The sequence below is a fragment of the Dermacentor variabilis genome, chromosome 1 (genome assembly GCF_050947875.1).
Source record: "Dermacentor variabilis isolate Ectoservices chromosome 1, ASM5094787v1, whole genome shotgun sequence".
In the NCBI taxonomy this organism is placed as follows: Eukaryota; Metazoa; Arthropoda; class Arachnida; order Ixodida; family Ixodidae; genus Dermacentor; species Dermacentor variabilis.
In genome coordinates, this window is record NC_134568.1 from 35,877,445 (window position 1) to 35,904,854 (window position 27,410).

Below are 27,410 nucleotides of genomic sequence, written 5' to 3' on the forward strand. Positions count from 1 at the left end.
CTGGATGAAGTGGTTGCAATGAGACTATTAGGGAAATTACAATTAATGGTAATGCTATATCAGAAAAGGAACTAGCCGAATTTCTCAACAAGTACTTTACCAATTCAGCAAAGAGTTCTCACGATCCAAATTGTTCGCACTATCTAACTACAAGGACCAGCAAATCTTCATTTTTGACTCCTATGACAGATAGGGAAATAATCGACACTTTCTTATCAGAAATAGTAAATGTTGCGATGCCGATGGTTTTGAAATTGGGCCTGCAAAATTTGTACTAGATGCAATCACTCCGGCGTTGACACACATTTATAACCTTGTTTTATCTGATGGTACTTTTCCAAAAAGCCTACAGGTTGCTAAAGTTATAGTGTTACACAAGGGTGGCGATAAAAACGATTTAACTAACTATAAACCAATATTCGTCTTGCCAATTTTTTCAAAACCTCTGGAAAATTAATTCACAGCCGCATTACATCCTTTACAACTAAGCATAATTTAATACCAAACATGCAATTTGGATTTACGAGAGGTCCCAATCTACTGAAGCTGTCCTTCTAACACAAAAGGAAATTATATTAGATTGTTTCGAAGTCAGCTATGTATATTGGGTATTTTCGTTGACTATTCAAAGGCATTTGACTGCATAAATCATGCTACCCTACTAGAAAAATTTAACTATTATGGTTTTCGAGGCATTTTTTTGAAGTTAATAGAATCATATATCCAGCACTGCATGCAACACGTAGTTATAAAGAGCCACGCGTTTGATTTGAAACCACTTATCGCAGGAGTACAACAGGGCAGTATTTTGGGCCCCTTGCTTTTTTGCATTTATATTAATGATTTAGTGACTATTGACAAAGACGTAAAATTTATTGTATATGCAGACGACATTACAATTCTTGTAACGAAAAAAAATGCTGCAGATGTCATGTTTAAAGCCAACGAGGTGCTGTCAAAATTATCATCTTGGAGTGTCGCGAACTCGTTAACAATAAATGTTAGTAAAACAAAGGCTGTACTATTTAGGCAAAAAAAATCGAAATATTGATACTTGTACCCTTTTACAGCTTAACTCCATTTTGCCTATTGTTCCTTCCATTAAGTGTCTTGGAGTTATATTTAAGCAACATTTGTCGTGGAATGCTCACGTGGAAATGGTAATTCGTAAGCTCTCTCGAGTGACTGGAATACTGTGCAAGTTGCGTTTTTTTTCTTCCACAAAGTATTGAACTTATTTTGTACAAATCACTGTTATTACCATATATAAACTATTGTCATCTTGTCTGGGGCACTACAACGCTTTCTAATATCAATGTATTGCATAGAATACAGAAAAAGGCCATACGTTGTATACTAGATGTCGCTTACTTAACGCATACCAGTGCTCTATTTGAAAAGCTCAATTTGCAGTCAATACCTAACATTTATGAAAATATGTTACTACGAAATTATATGGCCAGTACTAAAAGAAACGACACCCTAAAACGTATTTCCAACTTAACAGCAAAACATAAGGCGGTCAGTACAAAGAGTTCTGAAATATGGGAACTACCGAGGCCTAGAACAAATTATACTTATCAAATGCTACGTTTTCGACTACTCTACCATTTAAACAAGGCAAACAAAGTAATGCTTATTTCTGTGCTAGGATAAACATACGAGGGTCGTTCAAGCCAATCCAGGACTTTTTTTAAAAACCAATAGAAGAACAAATTTCGAAGTGTGGAAAGTGGATTTATTTTTCCACACAACTTTCAGGTACAGTTATACACTTATCCCAGTGTTTAACAATCGCCTGAAATGCTTCGGCATAGACAGATTTACTATTACGATAGAACCATTGTAGGACACCATTCTTCACTTCATCATCAGTGTTGAAATGTTTTCCTCCAAGGAATTCGTTCAGGGGCCCAAACAGGTGGAAATCACTTGGTGCTAAGTCAGGACTATACGGGGGTGTGTGGTAATATCTGCCAGCTAAGTTCCTGGACTGTTTGGAATGTGCGTTGAGCGGTATGCGGTCATGCATTGTCTTGCAAAAAGACCACACCCTTTGTGATCAAACCGGGACGTTTCTTCCGTAAACTCTTGTGCACATCATGCAGAACACAGCAGTAATACTCACTGTTGATAGTGACACCATGGGGTAAAAAATCAATGTGAATGATTGCCTGTTTATCCCAGAATACACTTCTCATCACTTTACCAGCAGACGCAGCTGTTAGAAATTTCTTGGAAGGTGGTGATTCCGTATGCTTCCATTGAATCGATGCTCTTTTGGATTCTGGGGGCGAAATGGTGAACCCATCTTTCATCACATGTCATGATGCGATTCAGAAAATCCTGGCCTTCCCTTTCATAGCGTTCCTTCAGTTCTCTACAGACTTCAACTCTTCTCTGTCTGTCAAAAGCAGACAGCTACTTCGTGACCCAGCGTGCACTCATTTTTTGGAACAACAAATGATCACGAATTATTGTGTGCACTGTTCCTAATGACAGATTACACACCCTTGCAATTTCAGGACAGTTTATGCGACGATTGTCCACAGTCAGCTGCTCCACGCGCTGAATGTTCTCAGGAACGACTATTGTGGGCTGTGATCCACCACGATCGCGATTGTCAGTAATAAAGATACAGCCATCTTTGAAACACTTACACCATTCAAATGTCTTACTGCGACTGAGTGTCACATCACTGTACTGAACCTGAAGTCTTCTGAAAATTTCAGCAGGTTTTACGCCCTCATACACTAAAAACTAAAAGCTTTAGTACGGTGCAGTATCTCAGAATGTGTAGAGGGCAAGTTATACTCCAGCGCAGCTCAGATGCACGATGCACGGCACAGTTCTCCTACCCCGATGAAAAGTGTACGCTTAAACAGTCTATCGTCTGGTGAAGTCAGTATGACCAAGGGCATTTGGTGCGCTTTGGCGCACTTTGGCACGGCTGGCACGGGAGTAGAACCTGTCCTATCTCACACCGCAGCCACTAGAGCAGGGTGCATGGTGCGCTAACTTGGCTAGCCAGCAGCATGCTGGCTTACAGTTCGGGTGCAAAAAAGACAGTGTTTAAGTTTGCACATTCCCCAAACAAAAAAGCGTTTGTTCGCCGTGCACTTGTGCAAATGCGTTGCGGCAACAGCTGATCGCTGTGCTGCTGTAGGCCAAGTTCAACATGCTGAACTATATAAGCGGCAAATCTTTAGTGATTCTGGCACCACTGGCCACTGCCTGGTGTACTGAAAATGCCATACTATAAATTGATCCTGAGGGATTCATAATGACAACATGCCACTGCGTCAAAAGACAGCTGTCAACACTGAAGAGAGGAAACACCAGTGCACTCAGGCTGCACACGTTTGACGGGCCAATGAGAGTGCTGACACGTGTTAAGCATGCATAAGCCATGCCAAGAAGGCGGCCGAAGCTCGCAAAGTCCGTCTCGTCCAAATGCGTAATTTGTATGCTGCCCACCAGGAGCTGCAAGACATCAAGCAGTGTCTGGGGGCCCTAATGGAAGAGAGTCACCCAACATAGATACACGGACGCCAAGACTTCCGAAGAATACAATGAGCACCTCCTACATAATAGAGAAAATTGGGGGAAGGCAGGAGATGGAAATTCAAGACGGTGAGCAAAATGAGAAAAAGGTGAAAGCAGGAGCCAACGTTTCAAGAAGTGGACTTGTCATTTTCAAGGCGACATATGCTTTCCTTGCCACAGTATATATAGATAGGGTTCTTCTAAAGGGGAGAGGGTGCAAGGCAGGCAAGTGCGGCAACGAGCTGAGGTGTGTCAGCGGCGAGGGTGTTGAATTGAGAATAAAGGAGTGCTGTGCTCAAGGCTATGGACACGGCCTTCTGTCAATCACGTGTCAACGGCCATGTGCCAACTAGCGTGTCTGGTGGTAGTAGGCTATCGTGGCACTGAAAGAAATAATAGGAGCGACAGAAACCGGTGCTCGAAAAAAAAAATATTGAAATGGAATAAATGAATAAATAAACAAAAAAAAAGGAAAGAAAAAAAAACAACCATTAAACAAACAAAGTGTTGTTGCCTATAGCTTGAAATTTAGCATAGCGAATAGATTCTAAAGTTCCCTTTGAAACGTTTATGCCTATTGGTTGCAATGTCTTGAATTATGGATAAGGCATGATTCTCTGTATTTTCTTTCTCGTTCAGAACAGAAATTTGACTATAAGATGTAGAGTTTAATTTCATCAAAGTTATGACCTGGTTGGTTGAAATGCTCGGTGACGGCTTTGTCAAGCTTTTTAGCTGTGTCCGTGTGATGTCCGTTTAATCTGACATTCATTGATTGTTATGTTTCACCAATATATTGTTTCCTACAGAAGGAACATTCAAGCATATGAATCACATCCGAACTTGTACAAGTAAAGCTAGACTTGACTTCGTGTGTATAACAATCTGCGATGCTTTTAATTTTAATGTCACTTTGAAGATGCCTGCAGGTTTTGCACCTGGGGCGACAGCATGCTTTTATTACGGGGGAATGATGTTGGCTGACTTTTGCGTGTACTAACATGTTTTAAAGTTCCTGTTGTGGCGATAGGTAACCCTTGGTACACCTGGGAACACTTCCGGGAATTAACTCAATGTAATGCCGTTCCCAACTGTACATCTACTCAACTAAGCAGCTTCTGTATTATAAACAAACAGCTACTTTCAGTTATCCTGTGCACTATCATAAGGACAATAATGAAGCAATTAAAGGAATGGCATGCCTCACATACACGTGGAGACATTTGTAGATCTGCTGTGTTCGTTGAAGAAAATAAGTGTGGGCACCAAGTTTTAATGGTTGGAGACATTGTGAGACTGTCAAAAAAATGTTTTCCTGGCCTGAATCAAGTTAGCAGATTAACAGGTTGCCATGAAATTGAATGAGAGCTAGGAACTTGTTCAGCTGAACCAATTAGCAGCCGTGCATTAATTCTCTCAGGAACTGGTGTGCCTCTGTGCAACAGCCACGCCTCTCCAGCATCACAATCATTCGGAATAAGAGTCCTGCACTTGCATCGGCCCCTCACCTTTGAGACTTAAAAAGTGCTGTTATGTGTTACATTCGAACGGAAACTGCTATTCGCTAATTTTTAATAGTGAATTTTGAAGTCGAATACGATATGAACAGCAAATACCATTCAATTAGACTATATGTTTCTACATTTCGCCTGCTGGCATGTTGAAGGGGGTTGCCACACAAGCCACAGAGATTACATTGGTAAAGCCTTCCCGGTCTCCCCAATTCAGCCTGAGTACATAGGAAATATAATTTCCCTAACACGGTTGTTCATATTAACATCCAATAATTCCTTTTTTCGGAAAGTCGATTGGTTCACCTGTAGCTGGTGCTGCTTTTAAAAGAAACACGCTTATTCCGAGCATAAGTTCTCACTTTTTCAATCAGTGCATTTAGAATATTTGATCATTTTTCTCTTACATATATGTCGTGGATATATATGACTATGTACCTTTAGATTTATCTAGAAGTGCATTGGTCATGTGCATCTCTTCATGCCACGCAGTTAATAAACCTGGTTTATTTCACTGTAATATTGTTTGCTTTGATCATTGTCCCTGATCAATATTCCACCAACAAGAAGCATGCATAGAATGACACAACATGATCCAAATTTTCTTATGCAGCTTCATGTTGCAGATAGGCGGCTTTTGTGGCAAAAATTATGTGCTACTTTTAGAAAACATTGTTAAAAATAGCTGTCCACCTAGCTAAAACTAAAATTGAACCGGCCGACAAGAGTCACAGGCGCACCAAAGCAACTAAAACCATAAAAGGTTTAATGCACAGACTTTCTGCGAGAAAAACTGGGCATCCGCCAGCATCGGCGCAACGAACGCGCGCACGCTAGCAGACGACGCACTTGACAACGACAGCAAAATCGAAGACGTCATGTTGTATAACGCACGCCTCAAATATGTATACGTAGCAAAAAGGCATCAATATACATTTGCAGTTGAAATAAACCGGCATTATAAGAGCGTATGCATGCAATTGGTCTCACCGCCCGCAGCGAAATTACATTGAATATACCGCAAAGCCTGCCTCCGCCCCCGATCCAGTTCGCTCGCAGCGCCATCGAGAAATTTTTCCACATGCGACACCTCAGCGGGAGAGCACCGTTTGGCCGACTCAACCAGTCTAGTACACACTACATACAACACATGCACAGATGCCAATGTACAAGGGCCCGATTCTGACAAAACCCTAATCTGCCCTGACACAGCCTTTCTGACATGAAAAGAACTAAAAAATAAGCCCCAAAATGACAGTGGAGAGCAAACTGCACACCCACTATTTTACATACATCCTAGAACAATCCTTGGCCTCTGTTACCCCTCTAACACCCCTCTTCACTAGTCCCGTCACACTTCATGTTCCATGGAAACTGGTTACCTTAAAATGGGCCTGAGGAGGGCCAGTGTCAGATGCATTAAAAACCTGTGAAAATCTGCACTATTTAAACGTGCATGATTCAAGCTGAAGCATTATGCATGAAGTTGAGAGTCTGACAATCTTCTCCGGTCCAGAAGAATCATGCCGAAAAACAAAACGGATGACCAAGGTGAAAAATTCACTGACCAAGGTGAAAATTTATTTAAAAACTCAGCATCTGGGCTCCCACATAGGAGCCTTGTTCAGTTGGTCAGCAACTGCTTTGTTTTTCACTTCACACATACTTTTGTGCTAGACGGAACGACGTACATTTCATTTGTGGCATGTTGAGCAGACGATACTCAGGAGGAGACATTCTGAGCATACAATCCAATGAGTATCTTCTGCTAGTTTTAGACAGCTAACAATTTACACAAAGTTTCACTTGTAACATCAAAAAGACTGCTATCTACCCAATTGACTGCTTACTTAAGAAATGAAGGCAAGTGAAAAACACAGTGAATATGGTGACAATGAAAAATTTGTAAAATTTTCAGAGATTGAGCTAAACTTAATCTATGAATAATTCTCAGACTTGTTTGCAGTGCTTTTCGTCACATCCGAAGATAGCAACATGTGACGGTCCTACTGCTTTCAGCAGTTCACATGTTTATTGCACTGCGATCATGTTCTAGATTTTTAGCACAAAATTTTAGGATAACACTGAAACACATGAAACAACTGGCAGAAGGTTCCAACTAAAATTTAATGCCAGACACTTTGAATAGATATAAAGAGGAACAAAAGTAAAAAAATAAGATGAAGAGAGACCAGCCAATCGCATGGCAGAGCCGGCATGTATGCACTGTCGACAAATATTGAGCTGTCAACAGCTGCCATTGAGAAAACCCAATTTCCTTTTTGGATAAAGAAAGTGATAGCGTGCTCAAGCACTCATTCAGTGTGTTTCAGTGTTAATTTAAGAGTTATGGACTACCAACTAGTCAGAACCAATGCTCTGAAAAAAAATTAAATTATGGGGTTTTACATGCCAAAACCACTTTCTGATTATGAGGCATGTCGTAGTGGAGGACTCCGGAAATTTCGACCACCTGGGGCTTTTTAACATGCACCTAAATCTAAGTACATGGATGTTTTCGCATTTTGCCCCCATCGAAATGCGGCAGCCGTGGCCGGGATTCGATCCCGCGACCTCGTACTCAGCAGCCCCACACCATAGCCACTGAGAAACCACGGCAGGTAACCAATGCTCTGCAATCACACTGCGATTGTCGTCTTTAGTCCTAATTTCAGTTTATCGGTATGTCTCTCGATGCGCTATGTCTGAACACATTTCTTGCATCATGGGATGCATGGGCTGACATATAAACAGGATAAAACAAGAAATCACCCTGTCTCACCGATTTCTATCAGAATTATGCAGACTCGCAGGCCAAAGTCTTTGGATAAGTGTTGCGCACTGGAAAAAGCATGCCAGTGGATTTTCTTAGTCTTGGTCTTATCCTTGAAAGAGGTGAAAGTGTTTAGGGCACCTTTACATCACAACCTTCTCCTTATGCTGAGCTTCTGTGAGCAGCAACACAACGCCACTGAAAGCAGAGTTACATTTTCAATTACGCCCCACATATGCAACTGTCTCTTGTCTAGGTTTATTGGTTTACTAAGTGAAGCACTAGTTTTGTCTTTAGCAGTAATTTAAACTAATATTTGTTGCATTATTGTCCAATTGGTCGTTGCAGCTGGTCATATGATGTCTGAATATGACTGAAAGCAGCACTGACACATAGTCAGGGCAAAACATTGATGATGTGATTAAGCTTAAGTTATTTTGGTCCCGGCCTTGGTGCAGCAAAATCACAATATGTGTGATAACCCCTGTCACAAAAATCAACTCAAAAGAATAAAAGCACAAACAATTGTCACACTCAGTAAGCATACTTCATGTTGTGGGGGGTAGCGTTCAGTTGTGCTCTGGCAGCTTCACTGATGGCACATTCAGCATTGCATTCCTGTGTTTTGACCTTATGAAGACACCAAGCTGCCGTGCAGGCAGCAGTCTCTTTAAAGGGCCCCTCACCAGGTCTCGCCATCTTGAGCTGACAAGCGTAGAGCATACATTGCGCAATAACGATCGTGTCTGCAATGTATTACATCACTACGCGATGCGGAAAGATATGAAATTTCAAACCAAACATCATTTTTCCTGCTCGCAGCCATTGCGCTCCACGCCGGACGGTGATGTACTCGCGTCCCTGTGCCTACATAGTCGTGTCCACAGTGTGATGTCGCACGTGGTGACACGTTACTTCCAGAATCATTAAAGACAACATCTGTTATCCGTGCGATCTGTCGCTTGAATTGACAAATTGAAGTTTATAGAAACAACAAAACACACAAACGAAATGTCTGTGTGTTTTTTGTTTCACTTCACACCGAAGCGAGAGAGATGTACTTCCGCTTCGTCTGCTTGTTCCCATGGTCGTGCGGCACGTGCGCGAGTACCGAAACTATGCCGTTTTCTACCATGTTCCAGCGCGTGATCATGCTCTGCGATCCACTTGTTCTGCCTCAGTATTCGTGTAGCACTGAATTATACCACTAGTCATGTTTCCTTGTGTACAGTGCGCAAAATCATGCGCTGAGCGCATGAGACAACAGCTCGCGGGCGACGCCGTCAGCGGAAAAGCGTAGTGTCGAAAAAAAAAAAAAAAAAAAAAAAGAAATGAAGGTGGGGCTTGTGACTATGCGTCAGGCGATCCTCGAGGTCTGGTATGGGAGAACGCAGGGAAGGAATTTCACTTGCACATGCTAGACGGGACGAGTAAAGAGAGTTGCTCGCTATACAGTGGAGCTTGCCTCCTGAAATCATGGGTTTGCGGCACTGAAACATTTATCTCTAGGCAAAAAATTTTTGCCGAGAGATAAATGTTTGAAAAATGTTTGTGGCAGGACACTCCCCAGAGGACACGTAACAACTTCCAGTGTATAACCAAAATTTGCTACGGGACCCTTTAATGTTTAAGGTTTATAAAATCCCATTGCAACTCCAGAAGGCTTAACACCATGGCAAAACACAGTTACTGTTCCATACACCCTTCAGTTTTCCTTGGGAATGTTGTTTGCTCCACATGCCACGGACAAAGCCTCTGTCACAGGTGGCGCTGTTCACTAAAGCACTGGCGACACTGTATGACAGGTCCCTATATTGTAGCAATTGTTTCACCCAACTGAATGAAGCACATTGAGAATGAAAGACTTGTTATAAAGCTAAAAATTATTAAAATTTATCTCCAATTAACTAACTCTATTCATTTGAAAGCCCCAGCTCTAATCAAAAATCCTAGTATTCATTGCATTACCACTGGATGTAGGTATCAAGAATGTCACGACCTAGGATTGTATTGAAGACGAAACATCATGACATCAATCACAGAACAGAAACTACAGAAATCTTATGGCTCACTCTTTGATGGACATTAAATATATTCAACTCACAATTTGCTACAGCAGCGCATCAGGCTCTCTTGAATACCAAAAGGCCACTCAATGAAAAATTATATAATTAACCCTCTGTTTCACACCAAGGTGCCAGCAGAAACATTACTTTTTGTCACTTTTTTCTAGTAAAAGAATGCTGACTTGACATCTTCGACTGGTCATCACTCTTCTTTCTTTCTTAACCCCTTAACTCTTTAATACCGCACCCACTGGGCATCGTTAGCCCACTAACGATGGTTCGAAATGCCACTTTCAGACACACTGCGCTATCAGACGTGAAGGAGGAGAACTATATTTTGTTTTCTAAGCAGTTCGCGCCCCCCCCCCCCTTCATGGTGATTTTTCAACTCGCTCTGAAGGTTTTGCGACTGCCAAAGTAGGAAGCAAAAATGGCCGCCCGCTATCGATGGTTTGAAATGCCGCTTTCGAGACCTTCCACACTGCTCACATACACTCTGCGCCATAGGACGTGAAGGAGGAGAACTATATTTTTGTTTTCTAAGCAGTTCACTTTTACCCCGCCAGGTGTTAATTATTGAATGCACTTCGAAGTTTTGCAATTATCAAAGTAGAAGGCAAAAATGGCCGCCTCCAGGAACGGCGTGCACGCTTTCACATAGCAAGGAATGGCAAAAAAAAAAAAACAATTAAAAAAAATCGCATCTTCAGTTTTTATAACCCCTTTTTTATCTGATTCGGAAATATCACTGAAAACCCCGTAGAAGTTCCCTAAAAAATCTGTATCAGGCAAGGTGGTGAAAAAAATTGACAGTCACTTAAAAAGACACTAAAGGCAAATACTAAGTCGACGTGGACTGTTTAAATATCCTTCTAGAAACCTCGCAATGCTTGTTTCGTGCCAAGAAAAGACCTACTTTACGAGAAAATCGTATCTGAAGGGTCTGAATCCTTTTTTGAAATTGAAATCTCCCACCACCCAACCGGGGCAGTGGTGACGTTGCATAGGCCATCACCACGCTTTGCTGTCGTTGATGAGTAAAACAGCGACCGAAAGACGGCGACACTGAGTCAAGACAGAGCGCTGGATTCGCCGCTACAGCTGCTTTTTGGTCATGTAGTGTAGACCGTTTGGGCATACCGTGACATCACATGGACGTTGAATACTCTGCTACTTGCAGTTTGTGTGAGTTTCGCGAGCCAGCAAAACCAGCACAGCACTACATGATCAGGAAAGTGCTGAAACACGAAAGCGTGGGCGGCGCAGAGTCGAATTCAAATGAAGCCTTTCGACTGCCCACGTTGTTGTCAACGGCAATTTCAATTAGCTTTTTTAAATATGAAATGGAACTGGACAAGTAGCATTTTACTTCTTATAATACAATATGAGGATGTTTTTTGCAATGAGTAGTTGAGTACTAGTGACAGAATTTAACTGATGAGTGCTTACGTCATCGGACAAGTGCTTGAATGTCCAGGGGGAATCTCTAATGATGTCCTGAATTTACCTCGATTCCTTGATTATTAAGGCTCTGTTTGCAATAATATTGATGCCTTAGAGATTCTCGAACACTAATCTATCACTTTAGCTCGACTCAGTATTTGCCTTTAGTGTGCCTTTAAGTATCGTTAAGCAATTTGAATGCAAACTCATAATGACTTCTCTAATTGGTTACGCCCATAATATGTGACATCACACATTGCCATGTGTCCTTCACAGCTCTACTTTAATCCACCTTGCTCTAATTTGTACCAACCTTAATCCACTTTAATCCATCTTAATACACTTAATTCACCTTAATTCACTTTAATCCACTTTAAGTCAGCTTTCTCTATCTTGTTTTCTAATTCTGTATTACTATTGACGTCATATAAGAGGATGATGTCCCTGATGATGATCTCTGTTACCAATCACTGCATACTTTTCTGCCTCATGGGACCTAGAACGTTTTTGCATTACAATTTGGTGGAAATCACAAAAGAACAGCGTTTTCAAGCCACACTATCTCTGGGACAATGCAATCATGGAGGAAAGGAAAAACTGAGGAGAGGCTCTACCCACTCTGTGCACTACAAGAACAGTGTGGAGGAAGTCGCATGGTAATTTTTCGATGTAGCGGCCACGTTGTCAGGGCACAATGGTGGTTTTGTTATGGTGATGTGCGCTCATGCGTGTGCTGCCCTGTAGGTCTCAAACCGTGGCAAAGGCGACGTATGTGCAAGATTGCTTTAGCCTCCATTTTTTGTTCCGCTGTGTTATCTAGGCCATGCTCTCCCGGTTGTTGTGGCCCGGTGGGACCGGAAGTGGAAAGCGTGAAGCGAGCGCACATGCAACACTGTACACCACATACCACGCCACAGACGAAGGACAATATGGGAATATATTTGTCATCTTCGGTGCATTCATCCTAACGTTTCATCACAGACTGAAACCGCTGTGCTTCAGAATATGTACGATAAATGCCTTGCAGGTCACTGACAGCTGTGTAGTGTTCCTGCTTTTGACAGTGGACAATGCATTTGTGGCACGTAAAACAGCCATGCTGAAGGAAGGGAAAGAAGCGGTTGCTACGAGTAATAAAAGGACAAACCCTGCATACCACAGACATCTTATCTGTGTGCTCAAGGGGTGCAGGGAAGTGAAGGTTGGTGGATGCAATGCAAGAATGAACAAGGCTTGACAGAAGAATGTACGCCTATGCGCACATCAAACGGCTGATGGTCGCATGTAGGCCTGGTCAATGCACAAGCCGCATGCATACGTGCTTATTGTTCAGCATCATACAGAGGATACCACAGAACTTCGTTTCCGTGAAGCTCCACTTACCGTGACAACAACACATAAGCTGCAGTCATTGTTTTTAAATGCGTAACAACGTTCTCCCCTGCTGGCCTCTCCATCGGTGCACTGAGGCTCGTCACATCTCCGCTGTGCACAGCCGTCCGAAACTTGTTCATAAAGCAAAATGATTATTATGAAGCCACAAACAGCATACGTGTTTGTTCTCATAAACTGCAGAGGGGCTCGCCGTAGGTCGTGATATGCGTAAAGTGTGCTGCCGGCTATTGCCTGTGCCTTCTTCAGTGCAGTGAGAATGCACGGATTCATTTTCAGAAAGCCGGCAAAAGTAGCAGGGGACCGGCCTCACAGCCTAACTTGCAGAGTTTATTATGAACTCCTTTCAACGCTAGAGCACTACACTCGGACGATATGACTTAGGCAGCATTATCACGTTGGCATATACCACAATTGAGTCCGTTGATTGGATCACTACGGCACGGAGAAAGAAGTATTTGAGGAGAGGAATCTGCTAGGCCACAACAGCCCGCTTGAGCATCCCGATGAAGTCACGGAAAAGCGAGGAGGAAATAATGACAACACGCCCAACGTATCATCTGTTGTGCTGCAGCGAAAACTGCATTTACGTGTTGATCTTAGGATGTGATGCACAAAAACTACGATATCTCTCATGTTGCCTCTTTGAAGAGCGCACTATGTGCGTTTTGCCTTCTCAGCGAGCCGACTAATGACAGAGGGCACATCGGTGCTGTGCCCGACGTCGTGACTTTAATGGAATGCCCAAGCGAGTGCTGTTTCGCCTTTTCAATAATTCATATTCCGTGCACTACAGTGCGCACACGTTCGCAAAGCCCAACGTGGTTACGCACCAAAGGCGAAAAATGTCAACAAGAGAGGAGAATCTGTCCCGACAAGATGGTGAAGTAACGCCAACTTCTGGCGTCACTGATCTTCACAATGAGTGACATCAGGACTCTCCTTAGTTTTTCCTTCCTCCATGGTTGCAACCACGACCTACTGTGTATATTGACCTGCCCAGTTGGTGGCACTCTACGGAGCCGCCTGCGCCAATTCTTGTTCCAGACGTCGCCACTAAGCTCGAGTTACCCCTCCCATGCTTCGATAGGTCAATGGTTTCAGCACATGCAGGCGTGCTGTACAATTGCTTCACTCGCTTAATGTGCTTAAATTTAGGCATACTTTGATTTATTGTAATGTTTGTAATAATGAGAATATTTATCTCCACTTCAGACAACATTTCAAAGCATTTATTTACAAAAGCAACTGAACCAAAGCTGATGCACTCATTGGTTCTTTCGCAAATATTGTGCACATTTATTTGTTTGTTTTGTTGGCGGTGCAAGTAAGAAATGAGATTATTTATCATACACGAGCTTAGCAAATCTTATTATGTGGCCTTCAGTAGAGCCTTCCTGTGTAATTAGTATTTCGAGCAGTTGCTTGGAGGGCAGTTCAAATGTTTTTTTTTTATTATTATTGTTTTTTTAACATGGAAATAGCTCATAAGCTTTAGCGTCTACCTCGGGTACGTACATCAGCCCGCCTTTCCAAGTTAAAATGATCCCCGCAGTCGCAGCTACGACGGTAGAGCGTGGGTCCTCTATCTATAGCTTTCCATGTTCCACTGAAATATCGCTATATCTTCTTTTGCAGCTCTTACTATATAAAACTAGTGTTCTTTTTTTTTTTTTTTCATGCTGCTAGATTTGTTTGTGAACCTTTAACAATTAGGTTGCACCCTGGAAAATGTTTAAGGTTCATTGTACTGTTCAAGAAATTAAACAATAAAATTCAAAGGCCCGGCATCAGAGTCTAGGCACCGTCAACTTCGTAATCTTCTAAACTCTCATTGAAGGTTAGTGGTAGATCTGTTTGTACAGGATGATGACTTATTGTTCTGTCACAGGCTCTGCAACACGGGTAACGTATATGACCAAGGACCATTCATTTACTGCATAAAAATTCGGCTGTATAATGTATGTGTTTAGACCTCATTCCACTTTCTTCTTGCTGATTACATGCGGCTTGCTTCTGGTACAACAGGCGCCGCATGTGCACCTATAGTACAAAGGATAGAAGTATTGAAAGCAGTGCATCACCTTCAGTCTTTATGTTAGATTCTGGCCCAGAACTATCTCAAGTGAAGTAAAGGCGATATGCTTCCAATCTGAACTTCATTGTTAAGACAAATAAATAATGAAAACGTACGCGATAAACCGCCAACAGTAATACAGTTGTTTTTTTCTGCAGAACAACATATTTGCGTGAATGTTTGTTGCAAAAATATTTTGTGTAAGCCTTGCCTCGCATGCTCACAATGGAAAATTTACACCGACGGCGAATTAATTCAGGAAATGCCTCCAAGTTAAAATAAATGTATGGGTACATCTCGTTAATCAGAGCACGTACATATAACAATTTAATGCATGTAGCTGCATCTTTGGCACACCACATAACACTAGGGCATCCTCACCTTTTCTAGAAACATCATCCATCTTTTTCGCACACATGCGTAAACCGGGAACTCAATAAAAAGTTTATGCCAGGCATCTTGCTTTGCTGTGATTTACTTAAAGGCATGCAGCAGTGTGGCATTAACGTTGATTTTACGGAATCTATGCACTTTTGCTCATTTTCTTTGTCGTGCAAAATGCATACCCACGCAAAACATCAAGGCTTGGCGAGAGCAGACGGCAGCAAAAGTGTGGTGCAGGTGAGGTAACTGGAAGTGCCATAAAGGTCGTAGTAGCAGAAATATGAGCTAGTACAGGTGTGCTGGCATTCTGCTCGCTGAGAAGGTCAGTATAGTACTGTAGGTCGTGGTTGCAACCGAACGCTGCTATTTTAGTCTCATTGGAAAGCGCATTTCTTTGTCTTCAAATTTGCCACTTTGGCTACCTCTTCCATTCAGAAACAAGTGCACAAAAAGCAAATGAGTGAACGTCATTCTAGAGTTTCCGATTGGCCATGCCCACCAAGCGAGTCCAGTCCAGCGCACGCTCCATACAAACATCGTCTGCTCTTTGTACTTTGCGAGCTCGATCGCGCGAGATGCAAAGAGCAGGCACACAAGCTCTTTGCACTCGACTTCCATGATGTTGAGTGTCAAAATGAGCGTGACGTGGACACCGCGGAAGTGCGGCTGACCCCTCCATCACTGGACCTCTCAGACACATGGCTAAGCATTCCGAGCATTGGTGACATGGACTTCGCGACGAAGCAATTCACGCATGGAGTCCTCGGTGACATGGATAAGCCTTTCAAGCATTGGTGCCATGACCAAGCACATCGTGCGCATACTCTTTAGACCTGCGGCTAGGAATTTAGCGCATAGGACTCAGTGATCAAGAACATTGTGCATATACTCTTTAGACCCACAATTAAGCATTTCGCACATTGGCTCCTCGAACTCGGCGATCAAGCACATTGTGCGCAAACTTCTCAGACCCACAGTTAAGCATTTCACACAACGCCCCTCAGATTCGGCAACCCAGCACATTGTGCACAGACTCCTCGTATTCGCAGCTAAGCATTTTGCCCGTCGGCTCTCCGGATAAGGCAATCGAACACATCACGCATGAACTCTCCGAAACCACAGATAAGCATTTTGCACATCGGGCATTTATTCTATTTCTTCATGTGTTTTTATTGGTCACGGTTTCATGAGCTACAGTGCAGGTTGGGACCTCCTAGCTTTCTTAGCTTAATTATTTCAATTTGTTAACACCCAAAGTGTGTGTCTGATGTGAAGTTGCTAAGAAAAATGAAAGCGATAATTAGGGGAGGGGGCACCAAGAATGTCACATTTACCTATGCTCACAATATTCAACAAACCTTACACTACATTCTATAAGCTCTCCAGGCCCTCACAAGGTTCAAAGGAGAAAACGTTTGTAACATACAATGTTCTCAAAATATGGTAGCTGGTGCGAAAATTAGGCTGCAATAACACAGGGTAAATCTCAACATAAGTGCTGGCTTGCAAGGCATGCATGTTTCAGCTGCATTTCTGCCCATGTACCAGTGCCTTTTTCACATGCAGTCAGCTTCTCAGTTGTTGCCCGGGAAACAAAATTCAAAATGCTGCTGAAAGTCTTTGTTTAGCCATTTGGTCATTGCTGCAAAAAGACAAACATGTGCTAATGAATGTGACAGAGACATTAAGTGAGTGATGCTAAGGAGCAAGCCTCCCTGCTCCAGTAGAAACAGCCGTCAGCAAGGCAGTATGCAAACACAATTCTGGGACCCACTGTGCTTTTGTGGGATATTGTTCAACATTTGGTCTGAAACCTGGCCAACATGCTTTTCACAGAGCAGTGGAGAAGTGTGTAGACAGTTTGAGGTTAGGGAGTTGGTCTAGCTGTTGTGTGGCCCAGTTTATGCGAGTACTACAGCAAAGCACAGGACGATTTCACACGCTGCTGTATCGGCCAATAACCGGAAACGAAGGACGCAGGTGGGTTCCACGAAGAGGGGACATGGGAGACCCCGCTGTAGAAGAGGCGCCAAATCTGCACACTCGCTCAGAACAAAAGGGAAGACGGTCCGAGCTGAAGGGGAGCGTTCGGGGAGACGGGCATGAAGATAAAAGGTAGGGGGTGCTTGACGTCATCGCCACTGCTAATGCTCATGCGCTTCCCACATGTCCCGTCGACCTTCTCAGTCACGACTGCACTTTGTTTGTGGGCCTTGCTGCCAGACGTGGAAGCGTAGTCATGAATATTGGGCGACGTGACTGCCCATCCGGTTTGAGTGTCAATGTTTGGCATCCATGCCCGCCTTCCGCGACTGCCTTGTGAAAACGGTGGCATTTTTATGACCACTTAGCCGGCTATGACCGATGGATGCTTTTGTGCGCGATCGCCATCGGTTCCCAATTACGGGTGTTTGAATTTCGAGTGAACCGGCCCACAGCTGCACGGGGGACCTAGTTTTCTTAGTACTGGCAGGGCAGCCTACTGTCTGGCAGACTTGCCGTCAATAAGCCGTGGTTTCGTGGAAACATTCTCGCAGCTTGCGTGGCAGCCACTTGCAGCAGAAAAGGGGAGGACATCAAGGCTGATACTCGGAGCCTAACATAGGGAAGAGGGAGATGACACGTATCTTTGAGCAAACCTATCCCCTGGCGTGTTGTAAAGTGTGCCACTGTTTCCACCAATGCTGTGTGCGGCACACGAAGGTTGTTGTGCTATTGGATCCAATGGTGTGAACTTGCATGTGCGATTGGCTGGTTTGCGACTCTTTTGTGCAACTAAGGGTTTAAAAAGTCATGTTTTGGCTGTGTAGGGGAGAGCGGAGTTTTGGGCTCGGACTTGGACAGATGCCTTGTCATTTGAATAAAGCACCTCTTTACCGGACAACGGCTCTTCTTTAGCGCTGCCACCGTGCGCTCAAATAATCGAGGGACACCGACTTCGGACCTTAAACACCTTCCCTCCTTAACTAGTGTTGAAGCTAGCGGAGGATAAAGGGAAAGGAAATTAACTGATGTCTTGGGGGAAGAAAAGGCAAGAGAAGCCTTTCAGATTAAAGGCAAAACACTCCACAAGCTCTGCATTGATAGGACATCAATCACTACAGCCCTGGTGCCTTTTGATAACTTAATATCAACGGCACAACTTTGAAAGCCACTTTCTCAAACCCAGTTTTGTTGCCTCCTGCTGATTTCTTCGCGGCTGCTTGGTCCATTTCAATTCTGTATTTATTACTGTGTTCATTGAAGTGCAGTCCAGGGCGTGAAATTCTTGCTTTTCCAGTAAAACTTTTTCTGAATTAATGATTCAACTAGTTGTTCACAGTCTAGATGCCTGTTGTACAGTCACCTGATAAACAATGAGAACTAAAAAATCATGTTGTAAATAAAAAAAATCTAAAGATGTCACACACTCAGCCATTCATTTTGAAATGCATAGTGTTTTGAATGAGTCTTATCAAATATTGTAAGTCATTCAGTCTTGGGACAACCCCATAAGAAGAAAAAATTTGAAACTAATGAAGTTGTTCAGATATAACCTTGAAATTTCTACGATAACATCACAGAAACATTACTACTTCCTCTGCCAATTTTTTTCAACATTCATGAAGAAATAAGGAAGTTAATTTCGAGAGCCACGCCCCCCCTCGAATGAAGGTCAAGACCCTTCAAGCTCTAGAACAAATACTAGTAAGCACCAGAGCACCCTAAATAATTTACTGTATTACTAGTTTCTATGAACAAGTTTTGGTACCCAGCAAGTGGATGTGTCATGACGTCACGACACACTGGCTCGTTGCGTTTCTGTGTTTGCTGCGGTTGCCCCATGCGAGTGCAGCCAAGAGAAGGGTGTGCAGTACTATCGTTCATTTTATTAAGAGAAATGTCATCATCCGTAACCTTATTGCTACACAAGGTCAGTAAATTTTGCTCTACGCCATAACATCACAATAATGGTGACAAGACCAGTTGCGACATTTTGAGACCAATTATAATATCAAATAAAAAAGCCGAACCTCGACAGAACAAAGACAGATATGACAAAATATCAGATGTAACGAAGTAAACATAAAATGCTTTTTTGCCAATATCAGTGTGTAATGAATATATTCTTTAAGATGAATACTGGATATAACGAAGGCATTTTTGTGCCAGATGTAGATTCACTATAAGGAGGCTCGACCGTATGACTGTTTCCAAATCTTCATACATGCTCATGGTCATCCATTCACATGTGAGAAGCATATAACATAACCAAGTTTCTACAACTTGGAATATATGTCTCAGTGCTCCTTCAAACACATAAAGAAATATGAAGCCTGTTAAAATTTGACAGTGTCACTCTCATGTTGCACAGACATGAAAGGGTACACCAGATTTGCACTCAACGGCCATGGTTTTCCTGGCCCTCACTCTGAAGTTAGAATAGTGCCCCAAGGCACATTCTCATCACAAGAACGGTGTTTCAGATAGTGCAAACTAAGGCTTGAACTTGTGTGATTGCAGGAATTGTCATGTGAACACAGGTCAAGTGCTCCCTTTTTACATTGGTACACAGTGCACATGGCGGTCCTTTATGAAAGGGTATACATGAGCTCGTGGCCTGTGCTCTGTGGCGGCAGTTTAGAGCACTAGCAAGGGGAAGCACGTCTGATTTTGGCGTCATCTATTGGTGGCCAGAATCACCAGACACGGCCGATAAGCAAGCGCCTGCTGGATTTAGCTAGACTCCCTCCCCTGCACGACTGCTGCGCGAGGAGCAGGGCCTGCAATGCAGCGTCTGCTCCTAGTAAATCACACTTGGTATGCAAGGGCACTGGAAACGCGGACGTGTTAACATATGCCCGGTAATAATTAGGTACTCCCAGCATATTTTATTGCATAAGCATACTAGGGTTACTTCCCTCCGAAATCTGTCTGCCCGTCTGTAATATGTCACATGACACGCACTACAGGTATCTATGCAGTCCTGTGGAGGTATATATGAGAATGCCTTACGACTACGTATGACTACTAAGATTTACTATTATGACTATACTCGTATATAGGAAGTACTGATGAGTAATTAAGGTTAATAAAATATAAATAACATGAATTATGATGAAATTCGCACTAAATAAGACTCCTTAAGACTAACGACAAGTAGAGAAACCTAATGGAGATTGATTGCAATGACATTATTTAAGCATAAGAACAATTAATTGAGGGTAATTGAGAATAGTGAGACAAGTTAAAATTATTTCAGGTTAAATTATTTACCCCAATCAAGAGCAAATAAGGGTACTTAAGATTATTTGGCCGGTTTATTGGTTTTTGAAATCATGAATTTTTTAAATAATTCAACTACAAATAAATGAATAATTTGATGTTTATGCAAATCATATGGCTAATTAAAGTGAATTATACAGTTATCTAGTAATAACTAATTAATTAATCAATTAAGTAATGCCACCACTATATGAATAAATACAGTAAATAACTATTTCAAGAATTAAAAGATTAGCTTAATTACCACCTCCAATGTTTGTTGAGAGTGCATCATTCTCTCCTAAACTGCTTCAAATCAAGTGAGGTTTATTCATGCTATGCGGGGAAGTAGAAAGCCAGAGTTGCATGCTGCAAAAAGATATGCTAGGAGTGCAGTAAAACCTCGTTAATATGTACCCACTTAATAAGTAATTCCGATTGAACTACAGCAGCAATGAATCCCCCCCACTGCCACCACTAAACTATGTATTGGCTGACCGCTTAAGCCATAGTCACTTACGACATGCCAAATGGTTAGTGTCTAGTATTTTCTTTGTTTGTTTTGGCACTTAACTACAAAGTCAGCAAAATGATGTGTGCAGACCATAGAAAGGGAAATTGCAGCACGCACACACAACTTTTCATGGACTGCAGTTGCCACCAATAGTGACGTCAAAACATGGTGGCCATGATGCGTTTCCTGCTCCCATAGCCTCTGGCGCTTTCACGTCGTCCACGCCAACAATGTGGAAGCGGATGATGGCCCTTCCACATCCGACGTGGTGCATGCGTTGACCATCATGAGGGTGTTTGCAGAGAAATGGGGCCTGCTGAGCAGAAACTAGCTGGTGGCCTTGCGGAGTTTGAGGATGTAGTTGTCACTGCGAGGCCTCCAGGCAACAAGTGAAAATCAGAGATATTTTTTTCTGCTTGCTTGCAAACAAAACTTGTCTTCGTGTGCTTGAGTGAGAATGAAGACGTAGTTCTTTTCTGGCCAGTAAGTCTACAGCCGCTCCATCTGACATTATCGGTTAATTAGTACACTGCTTAGTGTGTACCTGGATCCACGTTCCTTGCCAACCACGTATTATCGAGGTTTTATTTTACTTAATAACTACTGGGCAGCATATTTTGGCACTTCCACATTTCCAGTGTGCTCGCGCACCAAGCATGGTTTTCTAGCAGCACACGCTGTGCTGCAGGCTCCACCTTTTGCGCATCCGTCTAGCAGGGGAGGGAGTCCAGCAAGCGCTTGTCTATCAGCCGTGTCTGGTTACTCTGGCCACCAATAGATAGCCATCATAGAGCACAGGCCATACGCTCACATGTCCCCTTTCATAAAGGATCACTGTGTACATTGCCATTAAAATTGCAATTCTTTGCCTTGCCTACAACGCCTGTACATTGGAACAACACGCGTACATCAACTGCAGCAACTGTCATGGTTGTTTCACAATAGGCCATTCGTTCTCTTCTGCTGGGCAATTCCTTGCTCGAACTTTGAGTGTGAGTGACCTTTTTTTGTTTATGTTTTCCTCTGCAGTGCTGTGTAAATTTGTATCGTTTGTATGCTGTGCAACTGCATAATTCCCCACTGCTGCCACAGCCCTAAACAAGGATGTAGTATGTAAAAATAAATACTGTAAATAAAAATTAAATAGAGAGTTCTGTTATTCTAACAAAAAACGACTGATCAAACATTTTTAGAACAACCAATTACCCTCACAAGGATGGCAGCAATAAACTGTTATGTATATTTTCATCTCGAATTTTTAGAACAATACCTTTATGTGTAGCAGATTCCAAGGCTACAGCGTTGAAGCCACTTAGGAAGACCTTCACTGAAAAAGAAATACCAATTCATGTAAGAAGCAGCAGAGCACTTTTGTGCCAAACGTGAAAAAATGTGAACTGTGCCTTGAAAGCCCAGCTATATTTAATAAAAGAAGAGCCCTTTTGTAGATCAGGGCAAGTATGAAGAGCACTGTCTGTTGAAAGTGCACACATGAAGGTCCTCAAGGATTTCCAAAAACAATATTTAGCCAATTCTGGGGTTTCGTTGGAGATCACTGAAGTCTGCAGAAGTTTACTCTCCGTCAGCTGTAGTGGCACTTTATCCTGAGTACAGAACACCCAGTCGACCCAAGTTCGAACATTACCAAAGGTTATTTTCACCTTAAAAGCATCCACCCATGCTTACAAGGTTCCTTACTACTTGTAATTATTTAATTAGCGGCTTCAGGTCTTCTCCACACATACTTTACGGGACTTGCCAGTAAGTACACCTGCCTCACTCACTATTGGCAAAGTTTTAATGAAACTGCCCCTGCACACCCCTGTACACACTGAAGAATGTGGACAAAACAAAAGAAGGCAGAGCATGAATGAGCTTTAAACCTTTTCTAGGTTTAAAATTTCACGGCATACCAGTTCTAAGCTCACAAACCAGAACTGAACAAAGCGAGAGAAAGCTGGATTCTGACATTGTGTGCACTAATCCAGCAAGAAACGTAGGTGTGCCAATATTTGTAACAGAGCTAACAACAACCTTCACATGGAGCTTTCCAGTGAAGCTGAACACGCAAAGAAAACTGGATGGCTGCGTCTATTCAGGTGCATAATGCAGTCATAACCTTTGCTGTACCACCAGAGGATAAATAACAGTTTTCATTGTAGACAACTACTTCAGTTTTCCTAAAGAATTCCTCAAATTTCACCTTAAATTAGCAAATGGTGCGCTTTTATTTAAGCAGAGCCAACTATGGTGGCATGCACTTGGCATCTTATGTTTATATTTCGTTTATATTTCCAGTGGCAGTCTCAAAACAGCATGCAATAGGACAAAAACAACGTCTGTCTTGAGTGGCTTAGGCCCTACCAGCTCGAAGTGCGGACGTCCAGGTCTTGTACCGCAATGAATCACACTGAGTGGGCATGTAAAGCTTTCCGACAAAATGCCCCCGCTCTAAAGAAGCTCCTGACCCAGGCCAAATTTGATGAGTGCAAACGTAAGCTTGCCGAAGCCAAAAAAAATTCACCGATGATTACGATACGCCCTAATGCGAAATTTGAGAGAGCTCTATACGAGTTTTAATTTCACAATATATTCGATGGCGCGGACAATCTGTCTTGTGTGGCATGTTGCAAATGGAGCGGAGTATGGTGCAACTGCCTCGCTATTCTGGAGACAGAGGTAGCACATGAGCGACGTGAGGGCGCAATTCACAGCAGCCAGTGCAGACAGACCTTCCAGATGATCATCTCGCAGCCATCGACAGTGTACTATACATTTCTTCACACACTTCTGCCATACCTTCCTCCTCTGTTTTCCGCCTCATGGTTCCGTTGCACGCTCCTGCTCTACTTTTCTCCCCTGCTGAACTCCGCGTTTGCTCTTTCATCCTTTGCTGTGCTCGTTCACTCGGCTATACCAACGCCAATGCTCGCCACAGGAATAGGCACCCAAGAGCTGCGCTCTAAAACAATGCATGTTTTGGGGTCGCTAGAGCCCCCAGCTCGGCTCATGTCAGTGTCTCATGCAACAACGATTCGTGCAACGCTCTGCATTATGTAGATGCCAACTATAGTTGAGTATTCATATTTAGTGACTTCTGATCGTATGCCATTTTTTCTCATGTTTCTTTCTAAAATGTATGAACGAGGTTCTACTGTATTGTAGTTTTTTATTTAACTATTTTCTAATAAGAAGCTGCCTACCAACTATAATAATGTAAGTTTTGTGACAATGAAAGAAATACTCTATCTATGGCAATTTGTTTTCTCCAACCTGGTTTGAAGCAGTGTGAGGAAATTAAAATCACTGTCAAACGTACAAAGCATTTTTTTCACCTAAAAATTTGGATAAAGGTTTTTTTCCAGTAATACTAATTATCTTCTATTTCTTAAAATAAAATATGAGATGGTCGAGCACATGGCTGGGACTGTTGGCATGGGGTGATCCCTATGCCTGAAATGAAACCAGGGCCATGATTTTGTAGCAATGCCTTTTCCTGGTGACTTTCAGTGCTTTTTGTGTTTGTGATTGGTCAAAGCAGTGCTCTGCATGAGCTTCACAGTGACCACGTGCGTACCCAAAAAGCATCTAAACATATTAGCATAGGGAAAAGCTGTCACTACAAAATTATGGCCCTGTTCTATCAATCTCCTTCCCACTTATTTTATACCAATACTCTGAGCATCCCTTGCTTGTCTCAACTGCTGACCAGTTAATGCTTCCATCCACTTTAAATCACAGCACTTCTGAAAAGTGGACATTTCTTACAGGTCTTGCTGGGAGAATATCTTGTCATTCCCTTCCAATGTGCCGAGTCGTTTCCCGACTTTTGCTGCAGCAGAATATTTGTTGAATATCCTGTTGCGAATATTTGCTTCAGTATGTTTTTGTCCCCTGGCAGTCGGCTTGGGCCTCAAAGAGATAGGCACTGACTGCCCATTGTGTTATCACATAGATTTTCCCTCCCTATTTCTTTCTTGCCGTACTTGGAAATCTCCATGGTCTGTTTTGTTTCCGTCCTCTGCATCTAATTTACTGCCTGTTTTTCTCACTTTCTTTTTAATTACTCCTGGTTGGTTCTCTAAAAATATCCCTTAAATTTCTTCGCTGCTGAACGGAATCTAACCCACTTTACAAGAGTTCGTCAAGGTCAGCAACCCAACACATTATTAAGCTGCACCGCAAATGCACTGGGGCATGTGCGGAAGGTGTGTGAAGTATCCCAAGAATGCGAACGCACTAACACAACCAGCAAATGCCAGTGTTTATTCTAGCCTAGCTCCATGGAGAATAATTGAATGACACATGGCCTGTGCTATTCTTAAAGTTATAGCCATCATACTGCAACAAATTTTCAGCCTTTAAAATTAGGTGGCGTGATGAAATTATGAAGCTTGCAGGCACAAGTCAGAATCAGCTAGTGCAAGACAAGGATAATTGGAGATCGCTGGGAGAGGCCTTCGTCCAGCAGTGGACATAAATTTGTCACGGTTGAAACACATTGATGTCATCTGTAACAAGGCCCTTAAAAGGCTAGGTTACTTACATCATATGCTGCGTCTTGCTCCTCAAGAAACTAAACTTCTAACATCTAAAACCCTCATTTGCCCCATCCTCGTATATGGCTGCATTGTATGGAATCCATACAGACACTGTGACATCAAAAAACTAGAAACAGTGCAAGAAAAGGCAGTGTGTTTTGTTTGTAGGCTATATGACAAGGACTCTTCACCACCTAACTCTCTTCCCTTACTTGGTCTCACTCCACTTGCAGAGCGTCGCAAACATGAATGCCTAAAATTCCTTGACATGTTAATCAATTCTCGTCGTCTCTCCTCTCTAGATAACTATTTCACTTTTTCCAAACCCGCATTTACGAGTGGTCACCATGGTTTAAATATCTCAACCTTTTTTGCCCGCACTGATTCCTTTAAATACAACTTTTTTCCATCAACAATTGAAGTTTGGAATTCATTATCAGGAAACATCCGTTCACGGCCACAGAAACAATTCATGCAAGCTTGTTTACAAATGTTTGCATGTTCGTTGTTCATCCCACTCCTGCAATAGCCTGATTTAGGCTGCAGCATGCATAAATGAATAAATAAAAAATATAGGCTTATGAGGTTGCTCACAACAAATTAAGTGTTATAACCTGAATGGTAAGCACAATGTTTAAAAGCATGGCTTGCTCATGCAATACGATGCTCAGGCAAAGGGCTCATGTAAAGGGCAATTGCAGCGTCATGGCGTTGGTAGTGGCAGTGGACTGACCACTCCCCATTGGAAAAGAATGGAGTTTTGAAACGGGAGAAGTATCTTTAATGTTGGTGTGTACAGTATGTACACAAGTTCAGTGAAACCCCTCTTGTTACTTTGTATTATTAATTGTCAATAATAAACCACATCTTTTTTTCACCAATTTTTTCCATGTACCTTTGCTTCATAAACTTACTTGAAGACCTTGCATAAATCTAGAGGAAAAAGATATATGCCTTTATTGTTTAAAGTATTATTTTTTTTGTAACCCTTAAAGGGGTTACAAAAAAAAAAAAAAAAGAGGACAAGCACACCTGTGATTTTTAAGGTTGACCGTTCTTTTATGGCTACTCGACATGGCAGGTCTTTGTTGGCATACTTCAGCACCTTCCCATCCTGAAAATGTGGACAAGATATATACCAAGCAAGCTCAGAGGAAAAATAATTCTGGGTAACAGTTTTATAAGGCAACCTAAAAGAAAAAAGCAACATAAAGGATAAAGGTCAAGTAGAAGCACTATGTGGGACAAAAAGCTAATGTACAGCACAATTAGTATTTGGCATCAGATTACAGCTTAATTACAGCATGAAAAAAATGCAGACAATATTTTAGTGCATAGCTGTCAGTCTAATGCGCTCTATCAGCCTTTTTCTTCTTTTTCTCTCTTCATAAGGAGCTTCAAACACATTGGCTTTATTACTAACTAGGTGTTCCCTTAGGCAAGGGTGGACCATACTGTACATGTCAGATTTAAAGCAATAATTGTAGCATTAGTACAATGGACACAAGAAAGGCAGTGGGATGAACGCTACACACAAAACTGTTGATACAAGAGGAATACTGAAAAGGACCCGATGTAGAAGAAAGATGACTGAGCAGAACATGTTCTTCGGCTTTCTTGCGTTCATCGTGCTAACACTATGGTCACTGCTTTAAGTATGACTTGACTCGCCCAAGAAGTTTAGTACATGTCAGCCTTTGCGTAAACCTTTTTTTTTTCTGCCTGCATCTTTACGTTCAGAATCACAGCCACCAACCTCGCAACTTTAGACCACCATAAGCAAGGACTCCATTAAACCTTCCCAAGTGGAGCACGAGAATTGAGAAATAAACGACAGCAGAGTTTCAGCCCAGTGCAACATTTCAACATGTGGTCTCTGCTTTGTGGGGGCAAAGTCTCCATGCTTGCCTTTTCAGGAA

The 27,410-nt window shown here is 42.4% G+C and overlaps 1 protein-coding gene across 2 annotated transcripts in view; it reads right to left on the reverse strand.

Moving 5' to 3' along the window:
• Positions 1-27,410, reverse strand: part of Gclm (Glutamate-cysteine ligase modifier subunit) — an 87,412-nt gene that overhangs the window by 51,727 nt on the left and 8,275 nt on the right. For both annotated transcript variants that reach the window (XM_075686636.1, XM_075686628.1), the window contains exons 3-4: positions 26,524-26,605; positions 22,221-22,277 (exon numbers count right to left, since the gene is read on the reverse strand). In XM_075686636.1, coding sequence (XP_075542751.1) covers positions 22,221-22,277; positions 26,524-26,605 — 139 coding nt within the window. The remainder of the gene's footprint in view (positions 1-22,220; positions 22,278-26,523; positions 26,606-27,410) is intronic.